At 31.0% G+C, this 17160-nt stretch overlaps 1 protein-coding gene across 4 annotated transcripts in view; it reads left to right on the top strand.

Moving 5' to 3' along the window:
* LOC117172093 (DE-cadherin-like) overlaps positions 1-17160 on the top strand; it is a 470947-nt gene that overhangs the window by 259608 nt on the left and 194179 nt on the right. Inside the window, exon 15 of one of the 4 annotated variants that reach the window (XR_004466959.1) lies at positions 16381-16679. The exons of 1 other annotated variant lie outside the window; for it this stretch is intronic. Coding sequence is in view for 2 of the 3 variants with exons in the window: in XM_033359864.1 (XP_033215755.1) it covers positions 16381-16523 (143 nt within the window). In the remaining variant the exon portion in view is untranslated. Of the gene's footprint in view, positions 1-7363; positions 7447-16380; positions 16783-17160 lie in introns of those variants that run through there. 2 more of the 4 variants (XM_033359864.1, XM_033359868.1) reach the window with 2 other exon arrangements.

The following is a 17160-nucleotide window of genomic DNA, read 5'->3' as shown; positions in this document are numbered from 1 at the left end:
TTCACTTGGAATTGCCTCTCGGAAAATTTCAAGTGGAGGCGTGTGAACAAATTGCTGGACTCTTGAGGTTCTCATTTTTGTCGTTCTGACATACATCACATTATTAATGATAAAGAATAGAAATAATGTATTTTAGCATTTTAAACTGCGCGCAAATAGCAACCAATTAGACGTCGAGTGTAACGCATGCGCAGTTGAGTAAGGATCTATTGTTGGGAGCACTTGATCGATTGGTATTTTGATTCTACTACTTGATTCTGAAATTCATGTTATGAAAATGTGTCCTTCATGTATTTTGATAATGAATTTACTATTTAAAAAAATTTGAAATGCACTTTTGATTTTATCACATATTCTATTATGACAAGATCAGTATTTTTGGAGATTACCTATTTTGACTATTATTAGTTAACATATTTTATAACAGATTTTATCATTTTAACTCTACATTAAATTAATAAAAAATTAATATAAATGGATAAAATAGTATAAAACAATATAAAAAATATGATAAATACATTGATAAAATGATTGACTTTTCACTGATAATATGATTTTACCTAAAACTGTGTTGATATCAGCCGTAAATTCATTTTCAAGTGGATCCAAATTTTCTGCTTCGTCCAAATTCATCAATTGAACGGGTTGGATAGTATTAACTTCCGGATCACTTAAATTTCCATATATAATAATTTCATTCGTATTGATTAAAAAAATATAATTTAATTGATGATCACTTTATTTGAGGTTAGGTTTCAATTAGCCCTAGAGCTTAATTACTTACTTTCATTTTCCTCACGCAGGTTTCGAGGTATACTGGTTAGTGCTCTATGCCTCCGAACATGTGGCGTACTTGCCTTAGGCATTTTCAATCATTTAGAAAATATTATAAACGAATAATATTTCAATTTCACTGCACTATCAAAAAACAATAATCAGCAGTAATTCTGTGAGCGCATAGGGATGGCGTTACGGTAGAAAATCGGTCTGGCCTGGTCTGGCCCAAATCTGGGCCACAGAATTCTACAGATCAGGGCCAGATCGGGAATCCCGGTCGGGGCCAGATTGGTATTAAGTATGAAATCGGGCGAGTTCTGCACGGGTTGTTTTACATTGCGTTGAACTAGTTCCGAAACAAAAGAGAACAGTTCTATTAAATTATAACCGCTTTTCGCCACAAAACTATTGCATAATCACGACGCTATTTATAATCGCACGCTATGCAAATTTTTATTCGCCGCGGGTTCGAACCCTATAAGTTTCGCATTCCTAACGCCTAAAGCCTCTCAGCTAGCCTAGCTTGAAGCATGACGAAAATAATATGAAATATAACCTACAGCTATGCAAGGCCATCTGCCAATTTTTGTGACCCATTCTGTAAAAAGTATTGCTACGCTTATAATAATATAAGTGCTAAGATTTTAGATTTTAGAAACATGACAAATTATTTTTATATATTTTATAAGCTTAAACAAGATGTAAACTGTATCCAAAAATATTTCAAGATATTTTAAAAGATTTAAAATAATTCAATATATATTTTCATAAATTTAATAGATTTTTAAGGATTTCCACAAACGTCTGAAGACTTCAAGAGATTTAACAGACTTTAAAGTATTCAAGAACATTATTTATATTTCGAAATCTTAAAACTCATTCAAATTCTACCGATATTCCTTAAAAATTCTTCAAAATTACTTAAAATCTCTTAAATTCATTAAAAATATCTTGAACTCTATTAAATAATTCGAACTGTTTTGAAATTCGATTATAGATCTTTTGAATTCTTTAAAAATTATTGAAAATGCTTTGTAATATTTTTAATTCCTTTACCAACTTTTTAAAGTATATTAAATCGATTCAAATGCCACAAAATCTCTTAAAATCACTGAAAATCTCTTAAACTCACAAAAAGTATTTTAAAGTGTTTAAAATCTTTGAAAGTTCTTTTAATTTTTGGAATTCTTTTAAAATCTTTTGAAATTCTTTATGATTACTTGAAATCTTTTAAAATTCATTTATAAACTTTAATATTTTTGAATTTAAAAGAAATTTTAAATCCCCTTAAACTATTTTGAAATTAATTAAAATCCTTTCAAACACTTGAACATATTTTGTAATTACGCAATAATACATAAACTCCTTTGAAATTTCTTGACATTTTTAAAAATTATTTTTAATAATTTGGAATCTTTAAAAACTTGTAGAGCGAAAAGCAAAATTGCGTATTATGTCGGAATATTTGTGAATATTTTGGGATATTTTGGAATATTTTGAAATATCAAAAATATTTTAGATTATAAAGAATATCAAGAATACCAAGAATATTGAAAGAATTCGTATGTGGGAATATTCAGTGAATGTTTTAGGAATATTTGAGTGATCGGGCCCTCGACATATAGAAATAAATGGGTTTGTTTAGTATAATTCAATTTATTCATTTATTTTATAACTATCGGAAGCTTCAACTTTGAAAGATTCAATTAGTTTTGATTATTAAATTGTCAAATCTTGATCGTTTTGAATTTATGATTCAAAGTTCAAATTCAAAACTTTGTAATTTTTAATTGTTTAATTTTGAACGCTTTTAAACATAAATAATTTTCAATTATCTGATCTTAAAATATGCAATTTTTAAGGTTTTGACATTGCCCTATTTTCTAAATTTTTAATCTGAATTCATTCAGTTTCGTGATTCTTCAATTGAGAAGAAAGTTGTGTGAAAGGAAAATCTATTTCTTCAGAATCTGTTGTATCTTTCTCACCTTTTTCTTTTGACGTTTCTTCTCGTGTGTCTGATACTTTCTGGGGGGGGGGGGGGGGGGGGGGGGGGGGGGTTGATCTGGGTTCTTCATAACTATCTTTAAAATCTTAGCGCTGCTTTGCATTTTTCCTTTTGCTTGCAACCACCCGATTAGGGCAAACTTCTTTCCTCTTGTAGCCATTTCGATTTTATCACTTTAATATTTATTATTTAAAACCAAGTAAACTGTTGCTTTCACAGACTGTGGTGATGGAATTTTAGAGAAAGTAACAAAGTATCTGTCACGAGGGCACAGGCGTCGACACAACGACGCCACATATTTTTTGCGTTGAAATTTAAGATTGTTAATAGAAAATTAAAAAATTCTACGGAGAATATGGAGCTTTAAAGGAGACATAAGTGAAACATCAGAATATAGAGGTAAGAACTTTAATGTATGAGCTGAAGCTTACACAGAAGCAAAATAGAATGAAAATATGTTTAGGAGTGGCTACGCAGGAGCTAGTAGAATGAACAGCCGCATAGTAGGGACTATACTTCAACTTGGAGCGTCAAAGTAGTGCCTATATTTCGACTCGGGTATTCAATGAAGGTATAAATAACCGAGTCGAAATATAGGCCCTACTTTGACGCTCTAAGTGGAAGTATTGTCCCTACTTTGCGGCTGTTTATCTATACCAGCTTTTACGTAGCGGCTCCTAAAGATATTTTCATTCTATTTTTCTTAAATTTTAACGCACATAATATGTGGCGTTGTTACCTCGAAGCCTGCGCCCTTGTGACAGATACTTTGTTCTTTTCTCTAAAATTCCATCACCACCGTTTTTTAAAGCAACAGTTTAATTGGTTTTAAATAATAAATATTAAAGTGATAACATTGAAATGACTTCAAGAGGAAAGAAGTTTGCCCTAATCTGGTGTCTGCAAGCAAAAGGAAAAATTCAAATCAGCGCTAAGATTTTAAAGATAGTTATAAAGAACCCAAATCCAAAAACTCCAAAAATGTATCAAACACATGAGAAGAAACGTTAAAAGAAAAAGGTAAGATAGGTACAAAAAATCCTTTGTATTGAGTTTTTTCTGCGCCACAAAAAATAATTTCAAATTATTTACCACAGATTCTGAGGAAATACATTTTCTTTTCACAAAATTTTCCTTAGAATTTAAGAATCGCGGATTTCAATGATTTCAGATTAAACAATTAGAAAATAGGGCACTGTCAAAACCTTAAAAATTGATAGCTTAAGATTAGACCATTAAAAACGATTTATACTTAAAAGTGTTCAAAATTAAATAATTAAGAATTGCAAACTTTTGAATTTGAACAATTATAAATTGAGAGAGATCAAGATTTGACAATTGAATATTGAAAACTAAATCGAATCTTTCAAAGTTGAAGCTTCTGAAATTCTAGAATTTAACATTGTTATTACAGAACGAAATTATAATTTTAACTTCAAGCTAATCAGGTGAGTTGTTATTAAATCAATGAATGAATTGAATTATACTAAACAAACTTTCAAACTAAGTACTAATTTTAAATGAGAAACATTAAACATAAAAAAAACCTACTTCGGAACCTTAAAACTTAAAGAATTCGAACTTCATTTTAAACTGAAAAAATTTATATTTACCAAAACTTGTGACATTTAAAGTTTTTTATAATCAAAACCTTTAAAATTTCAATTATTTGTGTTAAATTACAATCAAATAAAAACTAATTATTTTTAAATTGCTAATTAAACTTTCCCAAATTCAATCAATTTTCTTTAAATGTTGAAAACATGAAAAAAAAAATAATTTCCTTTAAAAAACAACATATTTTGCTCTCGTGCACACTAATTGTGGTTCTCCCACTACGTGTGCTATTTTTCTCATGATTTACGCATGCTCGCACCTAATATCGTGCTACTAAAGGCGGTATCCGATAAGTCCGCAATTCCTGGAATTTTCCGCGCCTACAGCCCCGAAGTTAGAAAGTTATCGGATTTGTACTGTATCTGGTTGAAAGTACATTTGATAATTATTAAAAACTGATCAACCAGGTTTTGTAGCAGACACATCGTAGCGCAGTCATGTTTTTACTTTCTTCCTAGCTCCAGCATCTACGCGGAGAGTTGTGAAGTTGTTACTTTTGTTATGTCTCTCTCTTTTTTCTATTTCTCTCCCTCTCGCTTTTGAGGCCTGCCCAACTTTTGCAGCACGAGCGGTACGAGTGCTGCTGGTCGGGGACAGGCGTTAAATAACAGAAAAATGAATCGGAAGAGAAAAGTAAACACAAGAAAACTCAATTAAAGCAAAGAGTGATATTATAAAAATGGATGTGACACAAGAACGAGTTGTTACAAGTAAGAGTTGCTACTGCTAGCAGCAAAGCTATTATAGAGGGCGCGCGTAAATCTTTACCGATGCGTAAATCTTAGGCTTCCTGCACCGAAACGATGCGGGAGGCATGTACGTTCGTCCAAGGTATAAAGAAAAAATATCTTCTCATTATCAGTCAAAAGTTTACAGAGGGTTTGTAGCATCATTTTTCTATTTAGAAAACAGTTTTAAACGGAAATTAGTTCATTGCATTTCCCCTAAAGTGAGAAACAGAACTGGTTCTATGAATACAAATAAGGAGAATGATACATAAAAACCTAAGCATAATGTTTCAATAAAATGTCTGGAGCAAAATTTATTTTTAAGGGTGACGATTTACCAAAGGATGACACTTTTTCTATTGATCATAATATTTCATACACAGTTTCTAACATTTTACAGAAAAATTTATAATAGAAATGGGTTTATAATATTTAAATCTTATAAAAACATTTGTGCGTATATTATTTGTAAAAAATAGAATAAAAACAGTAAAGTCAATATTTCCATACTTTCTAAAAAATGAAACAAACTGTAAGTTTATTCCATTGAGAAAAAAATAATTCTACATGAATATTATAGCGAAAAGGCTTTTTTTCACCATAAAAAATTACCCAGTTTCTCTGACACATTTTTCTTTTTTTGTAGTGTCAATTGAGTCAGCTCCTTAAAGAAGCTGAAAGCTTATCACAAAATCACTTATTGTATATCATTTGATTATTACCGATAAAATACTTGTAAAATGCTGTCCAAACTTTATCTAAGAGAATATCACGGCAAAAACGACTTTTCGATGTAGGTTTAAGGAAAAGTTCAAACATGTCCTTAAAAACGTGTACGTGAAATTAATAATTCAAATAATACGTAACGTGAAACTTGTGAAAGTAAACTATTGTGCAAGATTTTTGGCTTTGTTGCGATGAATGTTGCCCCGCGGTCGGGATTAAGCAGAAACATTTTTATTAGTATATCACGAGTTCACTTCAGTGGAAATATTTTATGACTTTCTCTGTGTCGACTACTTGTTCACCTGTGAATCTCTCGAATCTCATGCTGGTATCTAAGCGATAAATCAAAATACTATTTATTTTCAAATAATTCTTCTTGGACATGAAAAAATGGGTAAGTTGAATGATTCAAATGAGTGAAATAAGTATTGCCATAAATATAAAATGATCAACATGCCCAAGTGACAGTATGCGATTGTAGTCACGTGGAGTGGAACTCTCATAGGAATTTCAGGTAACCAAACCTTGATTTCGGTTTAAGGACATGTGATATTTCGTCGTGTGGTCAATCGGGTACAGCTCCACCGGTTTTTTTCCCTCCAAAATGAAAATATTTTAAAACTAAATTCGGAAATGCTATAAAATATTATAATGAACGTCTCTGGACTTTTTTTTAGGGTTAATAACAAAAAAAAATTATTGTGCTAAATAAAAATTGTATCCATGTGCATTATTTTGAGGTTGGGTCGTTTTTCAGCTCAGTCATTCCGATACTTTGGAAATTATTCAGGAAATAAACTTTTTTATTTGCCTACAAACAAGCTCAGTTCCGGGGTATTAGTTACTATGTTTATTTGTAAATACAAAGTTTTTGGCCAAAAATATTGTGTAGTTTAGAAGTAGCGCTCGGGAGAATTGTAACACACATAACCTCGAAATATACACACACGTTTTTGGCACAATTAAAATTTTTTGGAATTAACCCACAAAAAATTGCACAGGGACGTCCGTTATCATAATCGCTATCATTTCTCAGATTTTGAAGACAAAATATTTATTAATCTAGATAAAAAGCCGGGGAAATCTAACATCAATAAAATCGATACTAATTCATAAGCGCCATGCAAATTAATAAAATTTAGCATATAATTTTCTTTTATTTAACCCACAAAAAAAGTGTGCAAGGACGTCCGTTAGCATGTTCGATATAATTTCCCAAATTTTTAGACAAAATATTTATTATTATAGAAAAAAAGCCGGGGAACCTAAAACTGGTAAAATCGATCATTTTCTAAGTATCACATGGCCTAAGGGAGTTTCTGGATCCTTTCTAGTGACATTTTATTTGATAAATTTAAGCCAATGATGTAAGTGAATTAAGCATTGAGTGATCACGAATTTCACTCCGTATTAATTATATTCACGGAATGAAAGTTCGTAATTATATGTCTCATGGTTCAGCGAACTGATAACTTTATAAAATGCCCGATTTTATTTTTATTTCTAGGTTAAGTAACTTAAGGAAATTAACCTAGATCCCAACAGGGATGGTGGGAGGGTCTGCTAGATGTTACAATGGTGTATTCGACATATATACCTTACTGCAGTGACAATAGTCTCTGATTTTCTGGATGTCTGCGATTTTTTCACCAGTGAAACTCTGGAATCTCACTGGTTCCCCAGTAACAAAACAGGATACTGTTTCAAACAATTTCGGTTTCACTGATTTAGTGATTTAGAGAGCATTGTAAGTTGATATTATGTTGGAGATTGTACATATTTTCATCGTAGTTAAGCCATTTTCTGAGTATCAATAAAAAAGACTATTTGATACCATTCAAAATGAAATTGCCACAGTGTTTTTCAGAAAAAAACTAAAATTACATGATATAATGTTAGAATTTAGTAGAAAATGATCAATATTGAACACATATGCAAAAGTATCAAATAAAAACCTAAAGACTCTGCACCCTGCTGGAAGAAAAAAGAGTCAAAAAGATAAAAACGTATGGATAGAAAAAGATATTTAATCCTTCCCAAATACACACTTTGAATCCCACAAACTCTATTTTTTTCTTTCTACGTTTTATCCGTCACGTGTACTCAGGACTATCTCTTTATATCCCAGACTCTATCCTTTACTCTATCACTGAGTATCCCTTGTGGTCCCATAGGCCTACCTTTTATCTATTTTTGTTGTTCACAAATACCTATCTTTGTCTGTTCCATACTACTCACTATCAACGATATATCGTTTTAATTGCTATCCATTTGAATCCACTCAAAAATGTAGTATTCTTATCCGTTTCGAGAATAATAATATATTTTGAATTACAAACTCCCCAAAATAGTAATAAACCAGCAAGGATTTATTTACCTAAAAACAAAATTCCCTAATTTGATGACTTACTAGTCGAAGTTTTAACTCTGCAAAGACTTCTGCTGACCCTCCAGTTATAGAATGTGCAAATGGTTTTACTTGTGTTTGACTTTTAGAGTCATTCATCTACTGGGAACCTGCCGGTACTAGCCAGGGATGTACGTCAGCTAGCGCGCGCCTCGCTAAGGATAGATGTGGATAAGCGGAGAATTTGTTTGGATAGGCCGACTGGGATTCAAGAAGATAGGGCTATTTCATATTTAAAAAAAGATATAAATGGATTCACTTGGATACAAAAATGGGTATTCAAAGAGAGACGAAATTTTGGTTTGCCCGATATATAAAAAAGGATAGAGGTGGATAAGTGGAGGATTAATTTAGATTAAAATACTGGGACTCAAGAAGATAGGGCCATTTTATATTTCATAAAAGATGGAAATGGGTTCACTTACTTGGTTAAGTAGTAAGTGACTCAACTAAAAAAGCGTTACTGAATATAACGGTTATGCCAAATGATAGTTTCATCCAATCATGCGGCCAAGACTGAAATAAGCTGTCGATATCTTTCGCTTGAAAGCGGGGCTGGCCTTTGGCCATTTGGATTTTTCTTAAAGCGACACTATACATTGACGTAATGAATTACGAGTCTCCACACGTATAGACGCGTTGTATTATATCCTATTATATTGCAGCCTGACTTTCATTTATTGTTATGAGAGTAAAGTGTGGGTTTAAAAAAATAATTTTATTAAGATTAGCACGAAAGTGTTGAATGATAAGTTTCATACCTGACCAGCGCACGAACGACTAGATTTACGACCACATAACCACTGGCACTTAGTAATCAATGAAACGCGCTGATTAAACCAGTGGCGGAATCACGCTAAGTGAACCAGTGAAATATCACTTATTGGTCCTGAAAGACTTCCAGCTGAATGAACAATTGAAATGATACTACTTAATTTTAAGAGGGTGTATTTCGAACATTGAATAGAATTCTTATTGTATAGAATTCTTTGTGATATAAATTTGTTGTATTTTTGAAATACTTTCTATAGTTATTCTAAAGACTTTATTCACAGATTAGCATAAAATATATTTTTTTAACTTCAAAAAGATAGATAAACCAAATGATTTAAATGCGTCTTTTGATAAATATAAAATGTTACTAATCTAGTATTTGGAGGAAGTAATTACATATTTCGTTTAACCCTTTAAGATACAAGTTTTTGGTACATGCATACAATGCATTATGTCGCCATAGTAAATATATGCAACAATATTTATAGTCTTTGAAAATTTTTACAAATTAAATAAAAAATTCTCTTTTTAACGCTTTTCGTATTTATCTTTATATCCTTCACACGTACATAAATAAATACAGATAAATATCCTTCGCAGGTTAGACACTTCCTCCCCTGCTTTCTCCCCATTAAACAGGTACATGAGATACTCGACATTCATCCAAAAAAACTAGGCGACTAGATATGATATTCCTAATATTTTTTATTTATACTTTGGAAAGTTGTCGATTTTCATTGAAAGAAAAAACAATTTTTATTAACGGTAAATGAAAGGTAAAGTTTCTAAGAATAATTTTAATTTATGGATATTTTTTCCACGTTTCACGTTTTCATCCAGAAAGCGTACTCGACTAGATACGACATTCCTGATATCTTTTATTCCTACTTTTTAAAGTTGTACATTTCTTAGAAAAAGTAAAAATAATATTTAATAACGTAAAAAGTAATGAAAAATTTCAAGAATCATTTTCATTTATGTAAATTTTCTTCACGTTTCACTTTTTCATCAAGAAAACCTACACGACTAGATAGGATATTCCTAATATATCTGATTTTTTTTAAGTTGTACATTTGTTATTCAAGGCAAAATAATTTTTAATAATGACAACAGTAATGTACAATTTTTAGAATAGTTTTAACCCTGGCGGACCGAAGGAACCGAATAGAGCCTCTACAAAGTATCCGTGAAGACCCCATTGGGTCCCCTTTTAAAAAACGAAAAAAAAACAGAAAAATCCACTTTTAAAGTGTTGAAATTCGGATTCGACGTTAAAATTCCTTATAGAAGGTCACGGAATAATCGCAAATAGTTTTTTTGAAACGTTGAAAGGTTTAAAACGAATATAAGACGTATAACGCCTGTTGACTGCTACACTTCAAACGCATCATCCGAAAGTAGCAGTCAACAAGCTTTATAGATCTTATATATTTTTTTAACTTTTTACCGCTGCAAAAAAAAGTATTGCGATTACTCCATTAGTTTCCAATTGAAAATTTAACGTAGAATCCGAACTTTAATAGTTTAAAAGTTGATCTTGCTGTTTTTTGTTGGAGTTTTTAAAAAAGAAACCTAATGGGATCTTTTCGGGTACTTTGTAGAGGCTCCATTCGGTACCTTCGGTCTTCCAGGGGATTTTGGGCAATTTTCACCACGCTTTACGTTTTCATACAAAAAGCTTAGACGACTAGATACGATATTCACTTGATATTCAGCTATTCAAGCTGTACTTTTTTTATTAAAAGCAAAAAAAAATGTAATGAAGACAACAATAGTGTACGATTTTAAAGAGTAATTTCCATCTAATTCTCTATTCTGAAACATTCTGTAAAATTATCAAAAATTTATATGATATATTATTACCAATGAAACGAAATTTCATTTGTGTAGTAATATAATTCTACTATAAATAATAATCTAAGTTCCAAAAATTTGTTGGAAATATTATGTTTAGTTTTGTATTGAACATTTCTTCTGAGTTGTATTCGGGCTGACAGTTTCCCTTTTTATTTGAGCTGAAATCTACGAAAGTAATTTTCGTTCGAACATTTTTTTGCGTAGAAAAGTAATGCTATCAAAAATCGGTCAGTTTGGACGACCCATGAGTAAAAATAATGTTTTCAAAAAGTTTGAACCCAAAGGTTTCTTAAAATATTGTTTAAATAACAATTTTCTCTGTAAGTTTGTGCTTTATTGAAATCAAAAATATGTTTGAAAATAATTTTTTTGTTTGAAAATGTTGTCACTCCAGTCACTAATTAATGCTATAGAAACAAGATTCAACTTCAGGATTGATGAGGACTTATTATTGATAGAAATTATTCAATTTTGTGAGATTGTGTGTTATCAAGTGTTAAGAGTTTTCCTTTCACAAAGTGTTTCATCGCAATTATATAGTAAAGCACTCGTTTAAGCGTTCACAATTATGTTTAATACTACTCAAATTTTTGTAAATTTTTCGAATATTATCTCTTATGTTGCAGCAGAAGAAAAAATAATTGTTACCAAAATAATAACATTTTTTTAAAAATAATAATTATTTAAATCACACCACTTGGTATTGTAAAATATGCGTGGGTAAAGAAGCATTTATAAAGAACAATGTTACTGGAAATAAAAACTGTCATTTTGAACTCTCTGACCTATTCCCTAGAGTGGCGTCAATCGGAATTCAGTAATTCCGTAAAAAAACGCATTAATTCATTTACATGTCCCTTTAACTTCAACTGTTTATTACAATTTTTTTTAAAAGTTCAATTAGAAAACTTTTCAAATGAATAAAATTTTGAAAACTAATTTAATTTTAAAAATTAGTAAAATTTTAAAAATCAATGCGATTGGAAAATTTTTTTAAATTAGTAAATTTGATACAGTTTTTGAAAATGAGTATAATTTTGAAATAAACAAAAGTGAAAAATGGTAAAAATTTTCAAAATTAGTAAAGTTGATAAAGTTTTTGGAAATTAGTAACATTTTGAAATTCAACAAAAATTGAAAAATGGTAAAATTTTAAAAATGAGTAAAGTTGATAAAGTTTTTGAAAATTAGTAAAATTTTTAAATTAAAAAAAATGAGTAATTTGAAAATGTTGCTACTTTCCTAGGGTACAGATCAAATCCCCACTCCAAATTCCCCATAGTATAGACCACCCCTACTTCAAATTCCCATAGTACAGACCAACCCCACTCCAAATTTCCCATAGTTGCAGACTATCCCGACTCCAAATTTTCCACAGTACATGTCATGGCGGATTCTCCTCACTCCAAATTTCCCAAAGTATCTGTCATGGCTGATTTTTCCTGACTCCAAATTTCGCATAGAAGTCCTACTCTACTGTTGTAAAATGTAAGCATATTCATGAAAAGAATGATTTTCGTGTTTTGTGATGACACGGCACTCTAAAAAAGTCTTTCGCTTGTATCCATTTAAATCGTTCGAAACACCCCATTTTTACATTCACTCCACAGAACGAAGAACGCCGTGTTCATGATAATGTTGCGAAAAGTTTCTTTTGTACCGCCAAAATATTTGATTGTCCATTGCCAGGTTTGCTATTTTGATATTATACTCAAAATCACCTACTCCAGAAACACCCTTCTACCAAGTATTATACAAATGAGAACAAAGTTTTTGATAATATGAGTGCCACATTGAATCTGATACTTAAAATTTATAATTTTACACCGAGAGAAGTCTAATTTGAAAACCTGGGGATCATTGATAGAAATAGATGACTTAGTCTAAGAAAAGTAAAGGAATTCATTTTCACGTTGGGCCATCTCAGAAAGGTTAATATACAAATATTAAGAATAGAAAATAAACGGTTCAGACTGAACACTTGTCGCTAGAGTAACGAAAGGTTTGACCATAGGGGATTGAATGTAAGAACGCGTGTAGAGTCGGAGGTAGATTAGAGGAACGAAAGGAACATCGAGTTATAAGGAAAGTAAGAAAAATAAACAGCGATTATGATACCCGTTTAAAAATCTAAGGCATGCGTTATACCGGACGCTCTAGCTAATTACGCTAATGTATCGCTTAAATTCTGTTGACAAAATCTCAGCCAAGATTTTTGCAGATAAGCCTGGGATAACAGAGGAATAGCTAATATAGCTTACAAGAATGGTATGATTATAGTTCTACTAATCTCATTTATTGAAAATCTGACAGTAAAAACAAAAGCAGCCAATAAAAATAAATTATTGGAACATTAAAGTTAAAAGAATTATTTGAGATACAAAATACTTAAACCTGAAATTAATATCCTAAATTTAAATTTGAATTCGAACATTGAATCGAAGGCTAGCTGAAATTAAAAGAAAAAAGTATAAAAAATGGAAATATTTAAATGATAAGAATTTTATAAAATATTGCTAACAGCTAGTATTTATTTATATAGTTTTAAAAAGTGAAATAATGCACACTATGTGATACAATAAATAGTGGAATAGTATAATAAATTGAAAACATAGGTAAGTGATGTATCATTCAAGAATTTGCTGTTTCAAATTTCAGGGGCTTTGAAAATCATTTTTAAACAACGACTGAAAATTTATTTTTTAATTTCAAAACATAATGGAAACTTGATCTCCAAATATGAGGAGGCTGAATAAGAATAAAAAAAGAGTTTATAGAAAAAACTTATTCTGTTTCGAGAAAGATTTGCGAGAAAGATTTAATGTGGAGGTATCAGACTGCAACAGTTATAAAAGTTATAAAATTGGCTTTTAGTTTAAATGTAAGAATAAAGATTTTAGATTGGAATTTGATTATGATATAAAATATAAATCACACGAATGGAAAAAATACGATGCTTACAGATGCTATCGCGAATGGGGTGAACTCGCGAACTGTCGGCGGTAATGTAGCGCTATTGCGCTGGCATGATATTGCTGGTAGCTTTCTGGTACAGAGTCCGAGAACGCTTGCGGATTCAACGCTTTTTGCTAATACAAGCGTCTCTAAGTGCTTCAATATTTGACATTGCACAGCGCATCTTATTTCGACTCTAATCTTAACTATACGTATTAATATATTTTAACGAGGATTTAATAAATAAGGTACCTTCTACATAAGGTACTTCATTGAAATGAATAAAAGTAAGGTCTATATCAGATTTAATTTTATTAATCTATTAAATAGTTATTCATAGATATAATGATGATGTAATCTAGTAATCACAACTTAACAATTTAAAAAGGGTACCTGTAGTCGAGCAATAGTCACTAGTGCCATAATAATCTGTACAGCACTTTTCATAACAATTATTTTTCCATTTTTCTCCGTGTAGATGTTGAATTTGAAATCAACGAACTCAATAACTTCTTTATAACAAGTTTCACGCGAATGTAGAAACATTTGGCCAATTTTGGCTGCAATATAAGATCCGCCATATGGGATCTGCTACTTTGAATTTGTATTTTTTGACGTTTGCCATCTTTGGTCCGTCATTCTGAATTTGTAATTTTCAATTTAAAATAAATAAATTTTATGGTACCCGGTCTACCGAGCGGCAGTAGATTCGATGCAACACCTTCATAATTCTTAAGGGGCCAAGAAAGGGGACTTTCTCTATAAAAATCGAAGTCAAGGTTTTTACACATTTCGATAGTTTTTTTTAGCTCGAGATTCCGTGAAACATTTCCCACCACTCACCATACCATTTACGCGTCTCATCTATAACCCGTCCGTGAGCCGCTCCTACGACCTATCTCCTTCCGTGGGAATGCAGTGGTAAGTGGAGAGGGAAGATTTCGTGAGTCTTCCCTTTCTCCTAAAAGTCCGGTCTATCGATTCGACTTCAATCGCTCGTCTTGCAAAATCTCACTTTTCATAGTAAGCCTCCTTTCTTCGGCGCACGTCACATATCAAAAAAAATCCTACCTACGTATATTGCTGTTGTTTTATAGAAGAAAAAAAAGTTGGTTTTTTGATCCAGGTCAAAAATTGCGAAAGTTAAGTTTCCGGCTGCGGACACTTTAAAAAAAAAGCACCGAAGGAGAAATGCTGCGCAGCCGTCATTTTGTCATAACTTCTTTGTCATTTTGACATAAACCATGAGTCACATGCAAAAATGCACAAAAAAAGTTGTATGCGTGTGAATATAATCTAATTAATTGAAGTAAAGTAAGCTAAACGGTACGAAGTCCAATTGATGATATTTATTGCAGAAGAAAACCACTATTATATACACTATTTACACTATTTCCCCTTTTTAACAGAAAAAAAGGAACATTTGTAGTATTAGCACTACATTTCCTAATTTTTATAATAATATCTACAATTGTTCAATAGTTTTCAAAATCCTATAATAACCGTCGAATTGAAAAAATTAAATATTTTTCTACATCATTAATTCATTTACTTGAAATTCTTTGAAATATTAAAATCTTTAAATACTTTTAAGTACTATTATACATTTTAGGGTACAAAATTACAAAACCTTAATTTTTTCACTAAAATAGGCGTCAAAAAGTGAGAAATTATGACACATAGTCAGACAGACAAACAACTACAGACAATACAAATTGTTTACTTCAAATACACCTAAAAGTTTCGAATACATTGCGAAAACAACCTCTCCTATACGTTTATACGGCATTTTTTGTGTTAGTACACATCTGCCAAAAGTGCTGAGCCCTGTTGTAGTATATAAATAGTCCAAACTTGAAATTTGAAAGAAAGGAAATTTTAACAACATTAGGGAATATTATTTTTCTGCTGGAATTTCGTAATGTTTCAAAACTTAAAGTTTTAGCTCATTACAATTTTTTAAGTAACGAATGAAGATGTCGGTTCTAGGTGGACGATTTAATCTAAATGAAAAATTGTTTCATGAATCGTCTATTTTTAAAAGAAGAATAAAAAAAGTAATGAATTATTTTAATAATAAATGAAACAGTTGAAATAGACTTTAAAAATGATAAATTTACAATAAATATATTACGATTGAAGCTTTGTTATTACCTTCGATTCGAAACAATAAAGTTAATATGTAAAACGATACAATGGGTTCGGATTCTCAATTTCTAACAACAAGCCCGAAGTTTTGTTATAATTATTTTTTTTTACGAATAGGGTTTCATTACCCTCAAGAACAATTATTTGTTGACTATAAAGTACTGCATTCGAAAAATCACTGTTTTTTGCATGCTCGTTTTTTGCCTTACTTATCCTATTATAAAAAAATTAATTATCTAAAAGTTCTCTATTTTTACAAAAGGCGTTATCATTTTGTGTGAAAAATGAGTCATCTATTTCTTTACGCAAAATGGACACTGTGATCCCTGTAATAATTTTTATATTTTTTGAAATGCAAATAACGTTTATCAAATGCTTTCCAGGTACTGACGATGGGGATTTGAAATTTAATTATCTTTCAAACTTTGGTCCAAGGTTTAGAAAATTAGCTGATATGTACGGAGAAGAACCCAGCGATGATGAAAGCGAGGGTGTCTGCGATCGTGAAAGTGAAAGTTGGTGTTGAAACAGAGTATTTAGATAAAGATGATATTATTTTCTTAAATTTATTTGCTTCCACATCATGAGCTTTCATTCAATATCTCGTTAATATCGGCTCATACATAGTACAAATGAACACTTTGTCTTCAGATACTTAAGGGAAATAGCTGCAGATTTGTAGGTATCCTTTTTCTAAGTCAAAAGATTCTTTTTCTTAGAGTCAACATAGGAAAATGTGGTAGGAACTTTTCAGTCAAGGTACAATTATACATTCCCATTATCTGGATTTATGAGCACAATTTTTCAAAATGATAGAAATTATGTGTAACATTACGTAATTCGCCATAAGATTAACTGGTCGAATAGCTACTGCTAGTAATGATGACTTTTTCGTACATGTCGCTGATTCCTTAGGGCTATTACTACGCATTATAATTATTATTACTAACCGTAATTTGCATCTTATTTTTCAGTTTAAAGAAGATGCAAGAGATGAAAAAGGTTTCTATTTTGTTTTCTGATAATTCTAGGGGGTAATATAAGTTAGGTTTCAGACAGAAAACTCCGTAATACTAGACGAATCAGAAGCTTAATTGAAACACATAACGAACAGCTATATGTAGTAAGTATTGGGAAACGGTATTTTATGTTTGAATAATTAA

Source organism: Belonocnema kinseyi, chromosome 4 (assembly GCF_010883055.1).
Source record: "Belonocnema kinseyi isolate 2016_QV_RU_SX_M_011 chromosome 4, B_treatae_v1, whole genome shotgun sequence".
NCBI lineage: Eukaryota > Metazoa > Arthropoda > Insecta > Hymenoptera > Cynipidae > Belonocnema > Belonocnema kinseyi.
This window is presented reverse-complemented; position numbering and strand designations above follow the sequence as displayed.